At 36.8% G+C, this 23585-nt stretch overlaps 1 protein-coding gene across 1 annotated transcript in view; it reads right to left on the reverse strand.

The window, feature by feature from the left end:
• Positions 1–221: 221 nt before the first annotated feature.
• Positions 222–23585, reverse strand: part of LOC140158409 (laminin subunit alpha-1-like) — a 161869-nt gene continuing 138505 nt past the window's right edge. Inside the window, 8 exon segments of the mRNA XM_072181501.1 lie at positions 222–1384; positions 2626–2845; positions 5641–5774; positions 7338–7432; positions 11254–11336; positions 12615–12776; positions 21781–21979; positions 22989–23246. Of these exon segments, the coding sequence (XP_072037602.1) occupies positions 1236–1384; positions 2626–2845; positions 5641–5774; positions 7338–7432; positions 11254–11336; positions 12615–12776; positions 21781–21979; positions 22989–23246 (1300 nt within the window). The 3' untranslated portion in view covers positions 222–1235.

Genomic DNA, 23585 nt, shown 5'->3' on the forward strand with positions numbered 1-23585 from the left:
TGTATATTATTGGGGCAAGGACTCCAATTACTACACCGAAATTTCAGTGACTCAAGACAAGCGGTTCAGTATATATGACAGGAAATAAGGTACATCATAGCGGTACCTTATTTCTTATCATAAATAAAAACCGCTTGTCTTGGGTCACTGAAATTCCAGTGTAGTAATTGGATTCCTTGCCCCTATAATATACATAACTTTTGTTACCAGTGTGTTATTTAGTTTTTGAGAAAAATGCAAAAATAGACATACATTTATCGAGGGGTGTAGTACCCCCTTAAGAAAAAAGACATCACAAAACTTTAGAATCAAGTAAACCAGCCTTTTAATGTTTTCAGCATATGATAGCCTAATGTTTGTATAGGGTAATAATTTTAGGAACTCGATTTAAAAAAATACCTTCTTTGGCCCCCATGGAGCAGATTATGTGTCACATATTATAAGATTGTACATTATGGCTTTAACATTTGTGATGCAATCAAGCAAAATCAGTCGGAACTCAGAAATATTGATTTTGAGATATAGCCAAACAAAGGAAATATTTCCTTTTGTTTCCTGTGTTTTGGAAACTCTTTAATTGCTCCTATCTTTGGAACTGGTTATTCAATTTCAATGGGGGTTTCTGCAAAATCCAGCTTTGTAAATGAATTTTACTCTCCTATAAGAAACTGCAAATTTACTTTTTCCCGAGTTCCAACTGATTTTGCTTGATCGCATCAAATATAGAACATGTATACCATTCTCTTTATATTATTTCAGTTTTCCAACAACCATTATATGGCATATACACTAGTCAAGTACCTAATTGGCCCATCTGAAGTTCACTAACAAGTACTTGCATCTATAACTTTTGAGACATTTGAAGTGTCTTGGTGCCTAGGAAAAAGGCACTAATTTCAAGTGGTGTGTACAAACAGAGATAAATTTACAATGATGAGGTGGTCTATTGGGCTTCCATTTAAAGAAAAAAATACCATACCCATGTGGAAGATGTAAAAAAAAGTATTTCACAGAGGGAATATGTTTTTCAAATGGAATTTGCTATATAGGGAGGTTAATTATTTTGAAACTCATACTCCCCCTGTAATATGGCTTTACCTTTCCACAGCTGGAGTGAATATTTGAAAATGGAAGTTACCCAATTGTCTATTCTATTTTAAACTCATACTCCCTCTGTGGAAGACTTGGGTTTAATCTTCCACAGAGGGAATGTGGATTTGAGATGGAATAGCCCATTATATGTGTGGCAGAGGGCAACCGGTGCTAATACCAGCCTTGTTGACATTCCTTCCCAAATCACGACTTACACCATTGATGGTCAAAGCCTGGATACAACCAAGGAAGGGGTTAGTTGACATACCACCAATTGAGATGCTGGTAGGATCTGTAAAACAAAATGGAAAGGAGAAATATTTCTAATGCCGGTCTCTTATATGTCCCTGAGTCTTTATGATTTGGCATCTTGGGAAATGAGTAATGAAAATGAAGACTGAACGGTTACAATTCAGAAGCATCTGCCAACCAATGTACTACAGACTGACGTTCTTCATGTGATCCCAAATTTGACAAAAAAATAACCCAATTCTGCCTAACTGTAGCCAAAATTTTGAAATTTGCAAAAAATTTAAGTTTGTAATTTGCAGTAAATTTGGCCAACAAATTTAAATTTTGGTATAGCGATGGGTCCAATTGGTACATGGATGGCACCTAGGTTTCATTATCATTGAGGTATAGGACTTTTTATTTTTTCGGAGGAGAGCAGGTAGGACAACAACTTGATTATATTTCTACATGTTCATACTACATACTCTGAAAATTTTAGAAAATTCGCACGCGTCCGTTTTTTTTAAATCACATTTTTGTTCCTAAAATGGGGGTTATAGCGCCCTCAACGGGCACTCTCTCCATAGGGCTACATGTAAAGACCAGTTATAGACAAATGGCTCTAAAATAAAACGGACTCGTGCGAATTTCCTCAAATTTTGCATATTATGTAGATTTAACATGTGGAATGTAATGCAAGTGATGTTGTTGCTGCTCTTCTAAATTCATTTTTAAAATGTCCGCCCCAGACCAAGGTGATGGGTTCTCTTTCAAATTATCTGTGGCACATTCCTACACAAACCAAACTCTTAAAAGAACCCCCATCAGGTCTGTGTTGCAATAGCAATTTGGGTCAGTTGCAGCTAAGGCTATACTTTACTGGTCTGTGGTTTTATAGGGTTAAAAGAATTGGACATAACTCTTTGCTAGTTCACCAGGCTGGCATGCGCGTATTTGGGGGGGTAAAAACGAGGGGGCGGCGGAAGAAGAAGGGGCGGCAAACCGAAGGGGCTGCAAAAAGAATTCAAAAAGAAAAAAGGGTGGAAAAAATTGACATTTTTGAAAAAATGGTACTATACCTCAAATTGTGTTGCTTTTAGGGCAATAGCTCCTATAATCCTTTTTTTTTTTTTTTGCTCTTCACTTTTTCAAACCACCGAAAAAAAAACTTGGGTCAACCTTTTCCGGGCTGTTGATGAAGGGGCAGCAAAATTGAATTTTCTTCAGCCCCCCGGTGTAGGAGCGGCCACGGTATGCCACTGGCTGGCAATGTTGAACTGAGCCCTTGGTATGTTAACTTACCTGGTACACCTCCAATGAACAATGGGCTACTAGTGATCACAGGTGTGTCTGCTAAGGTTGTTGTATCCATCTTGCCATCAACCGTAAGTTGTAACTGACTAGACGTATACTTGACTGTGATCTCATGTGACCTGCCGTTACATATGTCATACAGACTGGACATCTGGCTGGAACGTACAAAGTAAGCCGGCTCAGTCTGGTGACCAACAGCCACACGCACCTGTTTCAGAGCAACATTAAGGGTGATATATTTTAATTGTATCTATTCTGAATGTCGGAAAAATGCATATCAAAAGTTGTTGAATTACTCAAAATATGATATTGTTTGTGTTTAATCCTATAATAGATTCAGATACGGTCACAAATAGGTAACAGAATTATGTATTACTCATCTTTCTGAAGCTGAATTTGCAAAAAAGCAATTCTCACGCATGCTCAATGTTTACTTCCGTTTTCAGAGCGTCAAGCTGATCAATTGATACAATGCGCTGAGGCAAAAACGACGTTGCTTTTGCGAGTTGAAGAAATCTGAACTTCAGAGCGATATCACTTGACAGGTGAATGCATTAACCAATCATTTCCATTGTGAAGTATCAAAAGTAAATGTTTTTAGGTTATTTGAAGTTGTTACACAGGGGGGGCCGGCCAAGATTGACTGAATTTTGACGTCGTCATTGGTTTTACACGTAAACACAAAAATGTCTCAAATAATTCCAAAAGTGTATGCATGATGTTATCAAGCACTATTTTATCAGTCTAAATCCGTTGAGGTTCGACAATGAACCTCATTGTAAGTACTGTTTTTTTAAATTTTTCGTATGAATAACGCACGATATGTTACGATATATACTGAAAATTTCCCCATGTGTATCAATGCGATTGCGTGGTGTAATGGTTACGAGTCTCGCCTCCCACGCAGAGGGTCCCGAGATCGATTCCCCATCCCTGCAATAATTTAAAAAATTTCTTCTTCTTTTTTCTTTGAATCTAAAATTATCTATTTTCATGTGAAAATGTATACATTGCACTGGGAAATATATTTTGTGCATTTTTTTTTTCTGTAATGGGGCCAATAGAGCTAAAAAACGCATCTTGGCTCGGGAAAAAATAATTGCGTCCAACGTGCAGGCAGTGTTGCCGTCATATTGTCTGTTTTGTTTACGCTTTTGGCTGTTGCCACATTGAATAATGTCGTCCACCATCGTCTGTTGTTACACTTTTTAATCAGAGCCATTTTTAAGCAAAAAACATTAGAAATAGCACAAGAAGAGTCCAGATGTAAACTCTAATATAATTCATAGAAATGTAAAAAATTAAAAAAAAAAAAAAAATTATGTACTACTTTTAGAATGTTTAAAGTAGGTGTGAATTCAAAGCTAGCATTATAAGTGTGTATATTGGTGGCCTTGAAACATAATGGCATTTATCAGCTTTTGTCTCCTCTATATATTAAATTTTTATGATAAAAATTGATAAAAAAAATGGTACCATTCTCCTTTGAAATAAAGTTAAGATTGAAATAGCATTCTCGCAGTAGCTACAATGCCTTAAGGGCTCATATTGAAATTCCCTTACACAGGAAGGTGTGCGCCATCCTGCAGCTTTCCTGTGCTAGTCTTCTTTTGTTAAAATCCTGTGTGATTATAACACTGCAATTAGCCACTTAAATTAGGAGCACGCTTTCCTGGGTTGTGCGATGAGCAGATTAGTTCAATTAGTTCAACAATCAATCAAATTGCCAGTCTTTGATAAACTTTTATTATAATCCTTGTCACCAGACCACTTCAAACGGCAGAGTGTATCACTGATGCATATAATCCATCCGTTTTATGACCGAGCTTTCCTGAGGCGCTCGCTTAGCGAGGGGAATCCTGCCTTCAATATTTTAATATGAGCCCTAAGAAAAAATTACAGGGTCTATGGGTACAGTGATAAACACCTAGCAATCAAGATACTGTAACTCTACTCCCCATTCCAAAAAAAATACAACGCTAAATTTTTGAGGGAAATTTTGACTTGGCTATAAAGTCTAATAAGCATGCAAAATCTTGAGTATAGGCTAAGAGTTAGCTCATAATGTTAATATTTTATGTTTTGGGTTATGAAAAAGATTAGAAAATGTGTTTTCTAAAATTTAGAATGTATAACATGAAATTAGTCTTTGTACACATCTTTGGGCTTGATTGTCACAGCAGATGAAAAATACCCTAAAAGTGCATGTTTTTTGGCCCTCATTTCTAAAAATTGACCAAAAATAAAAATTTGACTTTCATTGCCAGTTAGAACTAACTAAAGGATTAGGGTTTAGATATGTTTCATTTGGCAAAACAGGATAATATTTTTTGAATACAAAAATATTAGTGCTGTATTTTTCTGGAATAAGGATTTATAGTTTGATCAGCTCGTAATAGGCGGGAAATGTTAGGCTTTTACCACTACGCTGAAAAGTAGACCCATGTGAAGAGTGCTATTATAGTTAAAATAAAATAAAATAAATGTAGATATCTATATAGTGCTTTATGCCGTAAACAGCCTCAAAGCGCTTTACATTTATTCCGCCGTCATTAGAATATGTCGGAACCACGTTTGCAGCCTACAATTGGCGCAGGATTCATCAGTACAACGACTGCGACAACCCCTAACAGCTTCCCATTGCACCTGGGTGGGGTGAGGCAAGCGAGGAAAAGCGCCTTGCCCAAGGGCGCAACACGGTGGTGGGATGGGGACTCGAACCCATGCACATCAAGCAAGCTCTCAGATTATGAGTCCAAGGCCGTAACCACTGAGCCACCGTGCCTGTCTGGTCTATATTATGGATGTTAAAGAAAACAGACAAAATTTTGGACTTGAATTATTATTTGTGATGCTTCTGGCGAGACGTCACCAGAACATTCTCAAAATAAAGTATTTTGATATTAATCCGCGATGTTATAAGGCCCGCCGGTTACGAGCTGATCAAAGTATAAGTCTAAATAAAGGTATGAAGAGTCATCTAAGGTAATGGGTAATACTCACACTACCATCAAAGATGTCTATAGCAAAGAAATTCCGCGCACTGGCAGAGACAGCCAGCAGGAGTGCTGAGCCTCGCTCTCTCGTCCGAAGCATGATTGTAATCTCCAAGTTTACGGAAACTTCAAAGTCGTTCTCTGTGGGAAACAATTATTATTGAATTAGAAAATAAATGTGTAAATTGCAAATATGTTTTGCTCAAAACAGAAGACAAACGGTATCCATGCACTCAATAGATAGTGGCATAGCCTGTTGGGTGATGGGGATAGGGCACCTTTGTTTCATAACTACTAATGTATAGGAGATTTTTTATTAAAAATTAAAATTAAATTAATTTTTAAAAACTAGATAAAAATATGTAGGACCTGTTTTTTTATTTTGACCATTTAAGCATTAACATTGCATATATTCATGCGCATCACATGCATTTGTCCCAGTCAAGTCATTCTGAAATGTCCGAAATTTTGGCCAGTATAGGTCCACGGCAATGGAACTGAAGGGGTGGGGATGGTGACAGACATGACAGAAACATTTGCCTGTGACTCTGAGTGCGAGTCCTCTTGTTACAAAGATAACCCAGGTGGAGGACATGTGACACAAAAATTCTCATTTTTTTCTCAATTTCATCTGAAAACATTAGGTGGTAGTCTGCCCTGTCATCCCCTGTTTATGGCCCTGCTATGGCAAAACGACATAACCCGAGATTTGCCGATTTGAAAAAAATGCACATAATCTAATCAGGTTGAGACTTTCTGGTCATGCTACTCCTACCAAGTTTCAACATCATAGCACTTACGTACGGTTCTTAAGATGCCATGTTCACAAGCTTTTCCAAACACACACACACACACCATAGTGATTACTAAGTCTCCCTCTTAACATAGTTCACGCGAGACAATAACCCTATCCTTAATATCCCTGACCCTAACATATAAAATACCCTGACTTAACCCTACACAGTGTCATCGCCCCGATATCTTCATGGCAGAAATCGCCATGGTAGGTTGAATCCACCGCCATGCATAGCCATTTTATATCGACCTGTTTAATAGTTTTGTGTCACATCATGGGCCGTAGGACATCTGACTAAGGCTACTGACAATAGCCCCGATTAGTCCGGTTACTGTCCTCGCTGTGTGTTAGTCGAGCATGGTACACCATAGGTCATATGGTTTTAGACTACCTTCACGATTGGCCTATACACTGCGCTATATAATTCAGCACATATAAATCAAAATTATTGTCAGTTTTTGACTCAAGATGCAAGCTATCTCAAAGCGCAAACTAACGACTATCATATCTGTTAAAATATATATTCAAGTGCAAGGAACCACATCTGGTTTCTTTATACGAAATCATTTACGGGAGATATTCATCATTTTCAAACCCGGTATGCGCGACGTGTTGTGCGTCGAACAAATTGCAAGAGCGCCGGTCGCCGTATTTGGATTGCGTGCTACCATATTTGCACAGATTGTGATTCGCACTTTTGTTATTGTTTTAGCCTGATCGATTTTTGGAAAGGCAAAACGTAAAAATTGTTTATTTTTTGAGGAAAATTGTGTGTTATTTTGTAAAGTGAAGAGATGAAAGTGAGGGTTATGAATGAGGTTAATAACTTTGCATCAGTAATATGTCGGGCATTTTTCACAATGCCCTCCAAATAACCGATATGCAGTTATTAACCACTAATTACTTACCTAGTTGAATCCATGACCCCACTCCACTGAAACTTGCCCCTGGCTCTATATCATTTTGTATACATGACTGTACACCTCTGCTGGCAGTAGGTTGCCTGAAAAAAATGTATTAAACATATTAGGCCAAGTTGATATATGACACCACTGAAACATCGACAGTATACCACTAAGTTATTTTGTTCATTTATTTCATGTGAACACCTGCTTGATTAATTAATAAGCAGCACGGCATATCGTCACTGGGCGGGAAAAACCTCATATGTGACCCTTCAGCACAACTGAGCCCGGATGTCGCCAGTGCCACTATTGAGATATGCTCCATCGAACTTAACAATAAACAATAGGAAACAAAGGATTTATGACTGTTTTATTGATTTTCACTACTTAAATGTCAAGTACTATAGACATGATATACATCATTTTAAAGCTAATTTCAAGCAGAATATTTTGGTTGAATATCTCAAAAATGATGATTGGCGACTTCAGGGCTCAGTTGTGCTGAGGGGTCACATATGTACTTTTGGCCCTTGAACATGGATAAAGCCTTGTAGGTGTAGACTTTATATTGAAGAGGTTGCTTCATCCATGTTCAAGGGCCAAAAGTACATGCAGGAAACACCTCATATTTACTTTTGGCCCTTGAAAATGGATAAAGCCTTGTAGGTGTAGACTTTATATTGAAGAGGTTGCTTCATCCATGTTCAAGGGCCAAAAGTACATGCAGGAAACACCTCATATTTACTTCGGCACAGGTTTTACTTCAATACTCTACGCTGAACACGTGTCAGTAACCAAGCAGTTATCCAAATGACACAATAGCAAAATGTACCGACATGGAATAGTTTCCTGGACCACATTCACAGCCCAATAAATGGCACCCAGCACAAGATAATTTTTTACGGTAAAAAAAATCACATAGGCATAGCCAATTAACAAAAAACAACAACTAAAGTTTGTCTTGTCTCAAGTTGAAAGTAATATCATGTTGGATTTTGCACGCTAGCCTAATCTTGCGGGGCATGTACACACGCGTATAAAAGCTGATTTGTCCACAACCATGTAAACACACCTCTTTTCATGTCATTGAGAAATTTTTCAACTTCATCCTCTCCAATCGGTGGTATACCGTAGAAACCCGTCTATAAGGAATAGAAGCGACTGTGATGATAGCATATTTCACGCTAGCGCCCTCCACAATATTATATCATTATGGAATTTGAGCAAATCATTTACCGACACAAGCAGGTATACAATGTATTATTTTATCTTTATTTAGCATCTCACGAGCATAGCTCACTTGGCAAGGCATAAGACTTTGGTTCTTTAGATCGGAAGATGGTGAGTTCGAGCCTCATCACGGTCACACAAACTTTTATAAACAAAATATTGTTCAAACTTTTCATTTATATTTTCTTGCATTTTCTAAAGACTCCTTTCGTGATCATTTTTTTTTCATATTTAGTTTAATTTATTCTATTGTTTTTCTTTTATTGTTTCTTTTATTTGTCTTTTTTTTCTTGTTTAATTTTATTTTTCTTTATTTTTCTTTGATTCATATAATATTGGCAGGATAAGGAGAGGAGGTAACTAAAGACCCATTTAGTGATTTGCTCATCCGGACGATCGTAAAAATCATCAAAATTCACCTTTGTCATTGTCATAGATGTGGTAACATAGCCTGCTAGTGGTTCAGCAGAAAACCGTGTGACACATAATATACATTTGGCTACATTTTATTATACTATAAATACGAATTTATTAAACATGGTAACAAATATTCTCTAGCAGATCGGTTATACGATGGAACTGGTAGGCATAGGCCTATTATAAATTCGGGATATTAAATATCTTCCTGACGAGACAGATCTGCGCATGTGGTCAAAGACGATTCCTTACTAGCCACAGACCTATTCCGTGCACAGACCGTCCGCTGGAATTAGTTGAACATGAACCATTCGCTATGGCTGTTGGTCGGACCTCTCATCTCTCCACATCGATTGTGACCTATAATCCCCGACATTGCCCTTATGAACTCACATCCTTCTGTTTTATTCCAATACGCTGGCGGTTACGTAATAATCGGATTAACTACCATAGCAATAGGTGAAAACAATTTTTGAATATACGCGTTATACACTGATACGTTCAGGCGGTACCTCTTCATTGAACCATATCATGCTGCACCTGTAAGATTAGTATCTTTGAAAAGACCAGTATTGTATTCAATCTATTATTGCAGACATACACAGTACAGGTGATGAGTGTAACCTGCTTGTAGCGCAGCGCGATATGTTCAAAATTGTTGTCACCTATTGCTATGGTAATTAATCCGATTAATTACGTAACTTCATCAGCGTATAATGGCCGAATAAATACTGACCATCACTTGGCTTGTTGGATTCGTTTATACAACAATTACTGTTGTCGAAGTGACGTAATAATCGCAATAACTACCATCAACCAGATTGCACTAATCACCCGCGTATGTCACCAAACATAGATTGAATACCACTCTTTTCATAAATACTAATCTTACATGGCGAGTGATTAGCATTTCTTTGACAACTATGGTTCAATGCATAGGTGCCACGTGAACGATGAAGTGCAGGGCTATATATTCGAAATTGTATTCATCAATTGCTATGGTAGTTAATCCGATTAATTACGCCACATCGACAGCGAATAGCCTATGAGTATGGGTTCAAGTGGAACAAAAAATAGTGTATGTCCATTGCTAGCTATGGTAATTAATCATGTTAGTGTTTACATCACTACTTCGGTGAAGACAAGAGAAGTGTGCCTCTCTACCAACGCCTGTGATATAACAGGTGCAAGCGAAACAAAATTGAATGACCAGAATAGTTTCCTTTGTCAGATGAATTGAATGAAGTTTTTGAAGACACTCTATTCTTGATGGGACAATAGATTCAAATATGGAATAATTATTATTCCTCATCTATTTTTTTTTATTGAAAAAACTGCAATTGTGGCAACAGAACAATATTTATTTTGATTTCATTTCAAGTAGAAACAAAATCGTGCTTAAGCCAAAACGCACCCTACCGACCATTCCTCAAGAATTGGGATGGCACAAAGGTGCAACATAGGTTTTTATTGCAAAGACGAGGACAGACAGTTTACAACACATCTGTCTAACCGTGGGTTTCGCTATTATTTAGAATAAATGCTTTTACTAGTTTCTATAAAACCACAAAATTACTAAAAAAACTATTAAAAAAACTATAAAAAAAAAAAAATAAAAAAACACGCCTAAAATTAAAAGTAGAAAGGTAGATTTGAAGAAAGATAAAAAGAACATGTCAAAAGTTAAATTTAAACGAGAATGAAAAACGGAACGGTGCCCGGACCATGCTCTCTTCAGCATGTCTTCAGTTCCAAAGTCTGACGCTCTATCAATTGAGCTATACGATCCTGATATACTGAAACAGTCGTTATTATGTCAATACAATTGATTGGTGTTACAACATACTTAGATGGAATGCATAGCCACCCAGTGCCAGTATATATTTGCTCAAACTCCAAATACAAAAAGCAACCAATTTTATTGAGGGCGTTTCTTAGGTATATCCTTGTAGACGGGGTTTTACGGTATTTTCTTCTGCACTTTCAACGTCTATAAGTGGAGGAGTTATTTGGACTTTGCTAGAGTAGAGATCCTGGTAGAACTCTTCTACCCATTTGATGACTAGTTCGCTGTCTGAGATTATGTTTCTGTCTTCCCCCTTTCGGGGCTATAATTTGAGATTTTCCAGTGGCAAGTCCCTGCGTTGCTTTCTTGTAGCTTTTGTTATCTTCAAGAGTTTTCTGAAACGTCTTTGTGTTGTGTGCTCAGATATCATTTGTCATTCGCTTCCTTATGGTTTTACTGTGTAGTTCTGTCTATAGTAATACTTACCCTAAATTCAAATCCAAGCTTTGACTAGTGTCTGTGAAGCTTATTTCCAGTTTTCTTATACAGCCATCAAATGTGTCACTAACCTATTAGCATAACAAAATATAGACAATGCAGAATAAATTTATCACATATAAAACTGGCCCAGTAAAATGACAGTTCGCGTAAAGCAGAATCTACACGCCATAATAGCAATAGTGTTGCCAAAACTTTTCAGCGCCAAGGCGCGGCACATTGGCTCGCCAGGCCGTGGTAAAGGAGTCTCAAGTAGCCCGATTTTTAAGCTTCCAAAATACTCCAATACTGGATATTTAGGTGGTTTACCCGAATTTATAGAACGTAAATCACCCAATTAGGCAGAAAAGCACTTGACTTAAAATGTAATTAATGGGAAATTACGGACCGATCAATCACAAAACCCTTTGTAATTGAAATTCGGAGCCTCAGAGACTCAAAACCTTTATAAATCGGCTAAATTGAAAGGAAAATACATCAAACTACTGCCGTGACCTGACTTTTGCAAAGTAGCCCAATTTTAGGCAAGTTGCGGCACGGTTTTTTGAGTAGCGGTAAGTGATTGCCAAGTAGCCCAATTGTGAGCTGAATAGCGAAAGCAGTGGGGATATCACTTTACAATAGCAACAGACTGCTTTCCAAACATTCTCAATAAGCCCAATCGGCATTGGAAGTTTGCAATGCATTGTGGGACAGTTTTTGCAGTTTTAGGACACTTTGTCCTTTGACCTATCGGGAAAATTGCTGTAATTATTAATAATTTATTTATTATTGTCATAATGTTATCATTAAAAATATTTAAATAATTAAATCATTTAATAATAATGTTTTTTAAGTTTGTTTTTATTCTAGTAACAAGTTTTTAATTATATTTTGTACGCACAAAACCCGAATTTTCCAGAAAGGTCAAAGGGCAAAGTGTCCTAAAAAAACCGGAAGTTACAATAGCGATTTGGCTTATTAAGTTCCTGTAGTGCAGAGGTGTCATCAAGTAAGTTACAAGCATTTATATTGATTGGGCTATTTCGGTTGACATCCATACACCATGGAAGATATGACCTTAATCTCCCACACAGAGGGTGTAGATTTGAAATGGCATCACTCATGCAGGTAACAACATTTGAAATTCACACTGTTGAAGATTAAGGTCATGTCTTCCACAGGGGGTTATGAATTTAAATTGGAATAGCCCATTAGTTACAATATTTTCATATTATTTTCATGACCAAATTCATTCACCCGGTATTTTTTTCTGGGACACCCTGTATGTTTCAGCTGTTAAGCATACAATTCCTATGTAGTGGTATATATTTCTATTTTCCTAACATACCAAATAAGTTTATTCTTACCGGCAAAACTGTAGTGTCAACTCCATTAGCAATGCCTCCCACATAGAAGCTGCTTCCCAGGGTCAGTGTTGATGGTGTATTTGAAGAGATTGCATTATTGGCATAGTCTCTCTTCAATTGAACCAAAATGGCTACAAAATCATTGATTCTTAGTACTACTACCTGTCAAATAAAAACAACATGGAGATATATAATAATAATAAACCATGCTTATATAGCATGTTACACCAAAGTCCCTAAGTAAACACCTCAAAAGAAATAAGTCCCCCTCTGAACATGTCGTCATAACATCGTAAGGTTTCATTTTGTACCAACAAAACTAACTTTGAAATAATTATATGACTGTTTACTAAGTGCTGAGTGAAAATGAGAGATTTCCATGACTTCAGGGCTGAATGAGCCTAAATTGAAGGCAAAAACTGCCCTTTTCAAAAGTCACAAAGTAGGCCTATGCTTGTCACAAAAGTTGATTCATGGCTTGTTACTAATGGAAAACCCCATGTGTTTGAGTGCACTTTAAAATCCTCACCAAGTGAACATTTACTGTAATTTGTATCGATTCTTGATCATTCAGCCATGCAAACCCCCTTGGTGCAGAGCTCAGCACAGTGAGTTGTAAGATGGTCAGTTCCATTCCTTGCGCCTTGCAGTTAACAAGCATATGCCTACTTTGTGACTTTTGTTAGTTTTGTTGGTACAAAACGAAACCTTACGATGTTATGACGACATGTTCAGAGGGGGACTTATTTCTTTTGAGGTGTTTACTTAAACAAATTATACATAGACAAAAAACATAACAAAACATTGTTATGCAATTTCAAATAAATAACTTTTCAGAGATGTTTTAAACTGATTAACAGCCTGAGAGTTTTTCACATGTAATGGTAAACTGTTCCAGAGTTCAGTGGCAGCAATAGAAAATGAGCAATGACCATATACTGAGTAAAAGATGATGAGCTAGTTAGACGAAATTGTGTTGACGATCGAAGACTACATCATAATGTTGTATGAGTTCTTGAAGATAGACAGGTGCAAGACCATGAATACATTTGTTAGTGAGGAGAAGATCGAACTTTGTATATAATGCAGTATTTCACAGGTAGCCAATGTAAATCATGAAGGATTGGAGTTTTGAAAGAGGACATTAGTATGAATGGAAGAGATAGTGCAACATTATCATACTCTCCAGGGGCGGATTTGGGGGGGGGGGGCGCAGCCGGCGCGCGCCCCCCCTATTTTTTGACTTGCAAAAGGCGCCGGTAACTTAAAAATACAAAAATTGTAAGAAATTAAAAAAAAAGGAACAAATTCGGCCATGAACAGCAAACAATGGGCCAAAACCGTTGAGTTTTCGAGGGGGTAACCCCCTTTAACACATATTTTTCGTCTTCGACCAAAAGGCGCCCCCTTTATCAAAAATTCCTGGATCCGACCCTGCTCTCATTCATAAACAAAGACAGATATGACATAACTCGAACCAGCAGCCAATAGTTGCATCTTTTAGCTCGGATTTTTAATCTTAAAAGATCTAATTTGTTGAAATCATTCAAGACATGCTGATCCAAATACCCAAGGAAGATGCAAATTCAAAAGTTGCTCAATTGCATGCCCTACTGAATTGTACACAAAGCATTCTCGAACAAGAGAACTAGTGCCGCAGTGGTTTCCATTGATTAGTGTAAATATAATCGGATGTTTCGTCGTTCATGTGCTTATTTCAGTTATATTGCATTCTTATTTTTTATTGTGATATATTTTCTTTGTATGACTTGATGCAATAAATGACAGAGCCTTTTGGCTCTGTGAAAGATAAAAAAAACAAAAACATTGTGCTTTCCATTGATTATTCACATTAAAACTAGCATCATGCTTTCATTGACCATAAAAGTGCATCCTTTGATTTTGTTCCTTAGGTTTTAGATCACCGTTTCTTTAATTCTCAAGCAATTTCAATAAATAAGGTCCTAAATCAGTAAAGGGTACAGGGACTGGTTGTTTGTTGTTTTAATTTTAACATATTGGTCTTTCTTTAGGATATACAGGGGTGAACATAACTGATACCATATCTCAGTGTTATATTACACCATACTGACATAAAATTAGATCGACTGACCCCATGGATCTCATCCAATATTTTAAAACTCAAAGTGAGACCAAAAAATATTGGGCGAAAAGTCTCTCATTTTTTCACACTCTTGAATTCATCAAAACATAAAACCAAGCACAGACAGATAAGTGAATTATGTGGAATTCATCAAAAAATTCCACATAATTCACTTATCTGTCTGTGCTTGGTCCCATTGTGGCCGGCCGGATAAAAGAGATTGGATTCATTTGTAATGAGAAATGCCATGTGATTATTTGTTACAACACAAAATGCATTTGTTCTTCTTCCCTTGTCCCATTATTTTGAAATTTTGAACCATTTGTTTTGATATTGTTAAAGGGGTCAGTCACCCACCTTTGCACATTATGTTTTGATGAATCCAAGTGTGTAAAAATATTGGATCCAACACATAATAATGATAATATTGGATGCTTTACGCCCAATAATTATTGGTCTCGTTATAAGTTTTAAAATATTAGACTCGGCTACGTCTCGTCCAATATTTTAAAACTCATAACTCGACCAATAAGGGCTCAATCAATCCAATTTTATATCATTATTCTTTGTGGGGCACATCAGCATACCTGCCAAAATTAATTGGAATTCTGAAAATAGGGACACCCTGAATTGTATTTAGAGAATATTATAAATCCAAAATTTATTTAAAATTTATTTTATTATTTATTTAGAATAAAGATATTGTTTTTAGCAGCTGGAGTGCATCTATCGTCTCATATAACACGGACGACATCATTATTTTACGAGTTGTTTTATGCCAAAAAGAATGATGTCGCACGTGTTATATGAGACGATAGATGCATGACACCGGCTAAAAACAATACCTTTATTCTAATTCTTAAACACTTCAATTCAAATAAAACTAGAGTCAACAGACGCTGAATACAAGCCGCAATTTGACCCCTATAACTTGACCCCTGGGTTACGGATGGGGTCAACTGCTCTTGCACTGTGCTTAGGATGTCATAAGAAATATTCCTGGTGAATTTCAGCTTAATCGGAACTTATACATGGATTTTGATTTTTGAAAATTTTGATTGACCTTTTGACCCCTTTAATGACCTTTGACCTCAATGTAAAAAAACCTTATGTACACCGACAAAATGCATTGTTCCAATTTTAATTAAAAAATTCTAACATGTTCAGTTCTTGAGATAAAAATTCTTGAAGTTATTCAGCTAAAAACAGGAAGTGACCCCTTAATGACCTTTGACCCCCAAAATACCATGCATACATCAGGGAACACTAATTCATGTATGTTGGTTATATTATTCTGGTCTGTTTACATTTTGAGATAAAAATTTTTGAACATTTTTGGTTTTGACCGAAGTAACCCCTTAATGACCTTTGACCCCAAACCTGTAGGCATCCTAAAGACCCTGGCTAGTAGCAATGCATGTGTGCTAATGGCGACTCTCTGCTATATATTTTGTAAAGACAGTGATTTTTTGAATATTTTTAGCTTTCAGACGGAAATGACCCCCTTAATGACCTTTGACCTCAATTCTTTTAGGAAGTTTTAAGCACTGCCACATGTTGATTCATATGCATGAGTCACATGATCATTGCATGAAATTTGTGGAAGGAGTAGCATTTTTTTTTTTTTTTCATTTTTGACCATTATAGCTAGGTCAAAGGTCACAGCGAGGTCAAAGTCAAATGGAAGGTTTGGCCTAGCCCAGTGGTCATTTGGGTCAACTTTGGTTGAAATCTGTCAATCCTTTGCGAAGCTAGATGCAGTTGATTGGTTGCCAGAAGAAAGAAAGAAGAAGAAAGAACTAGAGTCAACAGACGCTGAATACAAGCCGCAATTTGACCCCTATAACTTGACCCCTGGGTTACGGATGGGGTCAACTGCTCTTGCACTGTGCTTAGGATGTCATAAGAAATATTCCTGGTGAATTTCAGCTTAATCGAACTTATACATCGATTTTGATTTTTTGAAAAATTTTGATTGACCTTTTGACCCCTTTAATGACCTTTGACCTCAATGTAAAAAAAACCTTATGTACACCGACAAAATGCATTGTTCCAATTTTAATTAAAAATTCTAACATGTTCAGTTCTTGAGATAAAAATTCTTGAAGTTATTCAGCTAAAAACAGGAAGTGACCCCTTAATGACCTTTGACCCCCAAAATAAAAATACCATGCATACATCAGGGAACACTAATTCATGTATGTTGGTTATATTATTCTGGTCTGTTTACATTTTGAGATAAAATTTTTTGAACATTTTTGGTTTTTGACCGGAAGTAACCCCTTAATGACCTTTGACCCCAAACCTGTAGGCATCCTAAAGACCCTGGCTAGTAGCAATGCATGTGTGCTAATGGCGACTCTCTGCTATATATTTTGTAAAGACAGTGATATTTTTAGCTTTCAGACCGGAAATGACCCCCTTAATGACCTTTGACCTCAATTCTTTTTAGGAAGTTTTAAGCACTGCCACATGTTGATTCATATGCATGAGTCACATGATCATTGCATGAAATTTGTGGAAGGAGTAGCATTTTTTTTGAAATCACATTTTTGACCATTATAGCTAGGTCAAAGGTCACAGCGAGGTCAAAGTCAAATGGAAGGTTTGGCCTAGCCCAGTGGTCATTTGGGTCAACTTTGGTTGAAATCTGTCAATCCTTTGCGAAGCTAGATGCAGTTGATTGGTTGCCAGAAGAAAGAAAGAAAGAAAGAAGAAGAATTAAGAAGAGACAGAACAAGCCGACATCCGTCGTCGGCTTGTAAGAAGAAAGAATTGAGAAGAGACAGAACAAGCCGACATCCGTCGTCGGCTTGTAAATATCATAAGTATTACAAATTTTAATCAAATTAAATCCTACATTTTGCAAGGAAATACCTAGGGCTTAAACTCGATCAGTCCTGTTGTTGCTATGTGCCTCCGATTGGTTCAAATAGCGAGTATGTGTATCGCGTCGATGAACTCGCGCTGACCCGTGTGATATCGTGTCATATCACATGGGTAAGAACCAATAAGATTGCAGGATTGTTCTCAAGTGTTTAAGAAAGATAATTAATGAGTGGAATGGGTGGGGTCCAGGGGCCTGCCTTAAGGGTCCTGTTGGGGTCCAGGGGTAAAGCCCCTAGTGCAGTCCATTCAATCAAATGTTGTCATCAACCTATTTGATTTGAGTGCATTTATTATGTCGTCGTCTGTATTCCATAGTGGCGTATAGTGGGCGCCCATGAATAAACAACTTCGAGAGAAAATCGGGTTTGAAGAAATGCCAATTTAAAATCGAAGTTGTGTAAATCAGACATTCATTATATTTTGTAAATGATGTGAAATTTCTGTAGTAAACTAAATAGATTTTATTGTTATATATTTTTCAAAAGAAATAAATACATACTATTGCTGGCAAACTGAAAATAAAACTATATGTCACTATGGAAAACAAACAAAACGCAATACCCTAACCTAACGTTAACGTGACGCCACCTCGTCGCCGTGTAATCCCTATGGCGTTACTTTTCGTAAGTAGATTCAGTATTCCATATTGGCGATAGGTCCGATACGTACGCCATTATATACCTCATATATAGATTCCTGTCATCTGATTGGTTGAAAGTGCAGTCATTGAATTAACTATGCCCACAAAATGAACTATGGACCGGTCCATGGAAATGAACTATGGACCGGTCACGTGCGTCACAATCAAACTGCACGTTTTTCCCAGCGTAAAATGATGTTACGCACGCGTTAATGTTTTCACACGTTATAATTACGCAGAAATTGCAGATTGTAATCTGTGTGCCGTTCGCATTGAAACTATTAATTTCTCTTCCCAAAATCGATGCTTTTAACCAAACAGATGACAAGAATCTTAAGATTTGGTATATAAAACAAATATTGACTGCTTTTTATTCGGGGCATGGTTAAAATTATAGGCCTGCGGTGATCTCAAAACCATGACTATGCCCCCTAGTCATGGTTTTGAGATCACCTTGGGCCTATAATTTTAACCATGCCCCTCATAGCAGTCAATATTTGTATACTATGACATACGATGTTTTTCATTTTTGCCGATATTTCATAATTATAAAAATGTGTATAAAAAGTGGCGTATGGTCGATACGCCACTATGGAATACAAAAAATGTCACTTTGTAACTATACGCCACATTTAATTAATTAATTACTAATTAATTAGCTAATTATGACTGATGAGACTTAGAAAAAATTAAAGAGAACATCATTAAAAACATATGTGCCAATTTTCAAAAAAATGACCAAAAATCACCATACGCCATTATATACCTCCATATATAGATTCCTGTCATCTGATTGGTTGAAAGTGCAGTCATTGAATTAACTATGTCCGCAAAATGAACTATGGACCGGTCCATGGAAATGAACTATGGACCGGTCACGCGGCCACGATCAAACTGCGCGTTTTTCCCAGCGTAAAATGATATTACGCACGCGTTGATGTTTTCACATGTTATAATCACGCAGAAATCGCAGATTGTAATCTGTGTGCCGTTCGCATTGAAACTATTAATTTCTCTTCCCAAAATCGATGCTTTTAACCAAACAGATGACAAGAATCTTAAGATTTGGTATATAAAACAAATATTGACTGCTTTTTATTCGGGGCATGGTTAAAATTATAGGCCTGCGGTGATCTCAAAACCATGACTATGACCGAGGCGTAGTTTTGAGATCACCTTGGGCCTATAATTTTAACCATGCCCCTCATAGCAGTCAATATTTGTATACTATGGAATACAGCCGACGTGTGAGACGAAATGTCGCGGTAGATTGCAATCATGCTTTTGATGGATGCATTTGAGTAGTCCGCCATATTTACGGGATGATACGTCATATGAACAACTTCTAAAAAGTTTGCATTGAGGAAAGCCAACATGGCTGTTTAAGCCTAATTCGTAATTATGTACTTCTTTTAAGCAATGGATGCATCTTGACGTGGAAATAAGATGAACAGTGTGTTAATAACCTTGTATATAGTTACAAAATACAAAAACTGTGAATACGACTTATTTGAGTTAAACTTATGAACCAATGACTTGAACCAACAAGTGCACACCTGATCAAAGGGTAAATGGGCTATTCCATTTAAAATCCACACTACCCCTGTGGAAGATTTAGTTAAAGTCTGTCACAGAGGGGGTATCAATTTTGGATAGAATAGACAATATTGGGTAACTTCCATTTGAAATACTCACTCCAGTTGTGGAAGATATAGATAAAGCCACAATACAGGGGGAGTATGGGTTTCAAAATGATTAATTCTAACCAATTACATTTGAAATTCATACCGCTCATTCTACAAAATCCGGTGCCAATAGCCTTTTTTCCATTCTTTGGTCCACAAAAACTTTGTCGAGCATTTAGGGCATCAAATATCCTGTTTTTCTGGTAGAACTCAACGAGATCTACACAGACATATATAGTTTTCCATACTTTACTGCTTTCTTCAGCCTGATTAACCCTTGCAAAGGCTCAAAAATCGCTAAAAATGCGTTTCCACAGCTCAAGTGTCACATCTAACCCTGAATATTTTCTTTGAATAAATGCGATTTCTTTACATATTTGTTGTTTTTTAATTAGATAACGCACCATCATATTGTTTATCAACATTATTTTTTAGTGATTAAAATGTCTTTGTGTAATTCTAAAATAAATTGCACTTTCCACCAAACGCTGTGAGCTACGTTACCCCTTTTTAACACACGTTATTGGAAAGAAGTAAAACAGAGGTATCACTGTAATTTGCGGTTTTTGAAAGGAAACACTCATAGGTTTTAAAAATCACAGTAAAAATCGTGATGCTGTAGCATTTTTTTTTTTTTTTTGTTGTAAACATTGAAATTTCGACTGACCATGTTAATTAAGATTGGTGAGCTACGTTACCAGGATTCTATAGTATGCACTTGTATTACATGTACTTCCTAATAATATGTGAAAGCTACCAGTGTTCGAACCCCATTTATATTAGAATTAACCGACATAACATTCTAACATTCGCAAATCACATTAAAAACATTAAAACCAGTGAACTACGTTACTGTGAGCTACGTTACACACTCATTTAAGCATCTTCAAAACTTCTATGAAATGGTGAAATCTGTTTTACATTTCACTCAAGTGATCTTTAATTTGCTTTTTATGACCTTGGATTGAGTAAAACCAGTCCATTTTATAGTCGGTAACGTAGCTCACATTACATTGAGTTTTAGTGTTAAAAAACATCATGACTTCCTGAAAGAAAAATATGCAAGTGGTGTTGGCAATTTTTTACATCTGAAAGTAGTGATACATTTACTTTTAAAAACACAAAAAGCAGGTCTTTTTGAACAACTTTTATTTTTTCGATTTTTTTAGTGGATTGGCACCGGATTTTGTAGAATGAGCGATACTCCCCCTGTGGAAGATATTTCCATAATCTTCCACAGGGGTAGTGTGGATATTATCTGGAATAGCCCAATATGAAGGGCTTTGAAGGCTTTTATTATGCAAAAGACACTATACCCAATAAAACTGTGCTATCTGGAAGCATTAAATATTGATTAAATTATTTGAATAAAAAAAAAAATTTTTAATCATTTTCAGAATTCTGTAACAATTTCCACATAGATGTGGGCAACCTATTTAATCAAAATTAGCCTTTCTGTTCAGACCATTTCTGATGTACTAAATCTGTATTTGTTTCAACCAACAACTCTTAACCAAAAATCTAATTTTAATCAAATAAATTTTATTTTGTAGCTAAGATTTAAGAGAATAATCATGGGTAATTTTTATTTCCTAGCACATAAGATAACAGAGATGTAACGATGGAGGTAGAACTTTTTGAATGACCCTCGTATAAAACAATGTCTAAATTTCCGACTTTGAGTCAGGTGATTCTGCGTGCCACTTTAAGAATTTTGTTTATGATCTGTATGGTAATCTCTTGATTAAAGAGCTGCCTACTGGTATATTGAAAATCAGGTTTGCACCCCTCATACATAGATTCAACCCCAAAAAATGTCTGTGAATACCACTACAATGTTTTACTTACTTCATGCCAGTAGCCATCATCATATCTCGCTTTTGTGGTAATATTGTATCTCTGCTGCGTACTTGTCTTAATGGAAAACTGCAATTTGCCTTCTAACAGTGCAAGTGCCATAAACTGGCGCACATTGGTTACTGCATCAGCTACGTACAGCAGCACTCCGTTGGAAGATACGGTGCGGAATTCCATATTGATTATAAAGCTATGAGAGAAGAAACAAAATTATGCCACTGTTACACACTATTTGTTGCCAATTACTGTTTTTTTTTAATGAATTTACACTTGTGGGTTTGGGAGCACAATTTTGTAGGTATGTGTCACTTTTCTGTTTTTCCATTTCCTTTTTTCAAAAGGGAGACAATTAAAAAGTTTGAGATTTTTGAACAATATCAACAGTAGATCACATTCTTGTATCATCAATATATTTCAGTTTGCGCATCTTCTTAATAAAACCTATACATACATTTTTAGATACTAGTGAATACAGCAGAATCTAAAATAAAGCATGTATAGAGGTTTTATTAAATGTTTATGTACAATGTTATACAATCCACTGTAAGTGTAAGAGCAATGCTGAAAATCTACACTACAAACGTGCATGATTTTCTCCTTTCCGAGACGAGCGATTCTGAATCCATCTTTGTCCACCGCTCAATAAAATTACGATCCGTAGATGGCATATTCCTTCCTTTTCCACATAACTTATGTTTGGAAGAAACATTCTCTGTAGACATTGGATGACTTGGATTGTAAAATGATTCAAAAAGATTGCCCATGTTAACAATATATCTAGCAATGGCTGCCATCAACGTCACCCGCACAGCAACTTTCAGTGAACATAGATACACACGCACATGTAAAGATGACTGCTACCGCATTCGTGTATCATATAGTCTCATATACACCTACAATGCATGCAACGGCAATTTAGTCTCTTTCATACATTTATACAACAACGCAGATGGATGCAGCCGTTTTGAAATAGGAATTTAAGACAAACCTTTTTTTTTTTTGGCCTTATTATAAAAGAGGACATGTTCTGATATCGAAAACCAACAATATGCGGGGGAAAAATATGTTTGTAATGCAAATCGCACATTTTGCTTTAATGAATAATAAAGAAGTGGAAAAAATGCATCTGACATCTTGGTTTCCACCTATACAGGAAACAAAAATGATGGCTTTCATTTCAGCCTATATATTTCACTTACCTATTTTGAAAATTGGCTCTTTCAGCTGCCGTTAAGTCATATGCCAAGTAGCCACGTGGTACCCGCCCCAATCTCACATCCTGGCTAGTTGAAACAGGGAAAGGTGCAGCACAAGACATAGCAGGGGGTGTCTCATCATCCGGTGGGGGTTGGGTTGGGTATGGGAGTGGTGGTAAGGTGACAGTCTCTGGAGTTATCCCGGAGAGATCCATGCCAAGCTGAGCAACAACTACTTCTGGATCATTGAAATTGATGAGCCTGAATGGATATATGATGGACAATGGTTGGTTACAACAATCAGTGGTGGCGCTACCGGGGGAGGGGGTCAAGGGGGGAATTTCTCCCCCCCCCCCCGTTTTGAGGCAAAACGTAATTTTTCACTTTTGTGTGAACTTTGCACAAAATTTGTCAATTTGGCCCCTGAAATTCACTTTGCCCCCAATGCCCCCGAAAAAAAAAAAAAATTCCTGGTACCACCACTGACAACACAATGGGCTATACCATTTGAAAGACATACACCTCCTAGGAAAGACATTACCTAAATCACCCACACAGGGGGTGTAGATTTCAAATAACCCCATTTGAAATCTAACACCC

This window comes from Amphiura filiformis, chromosome 8, assembly GCF_039555335.1.
Source record: "Amphiura filiformis chromosome 8, Afil_fr2py, whole genome shotgun sequence".
In the NCBI taxonomy this organism is placed as follows: domain Eukaryota; kingdom Metazoa; phylum Echinodermata; class Ophiuroidea; order Amphilepidida; family Amphiuridae; genus Amphiura; species Amphiura filiformis.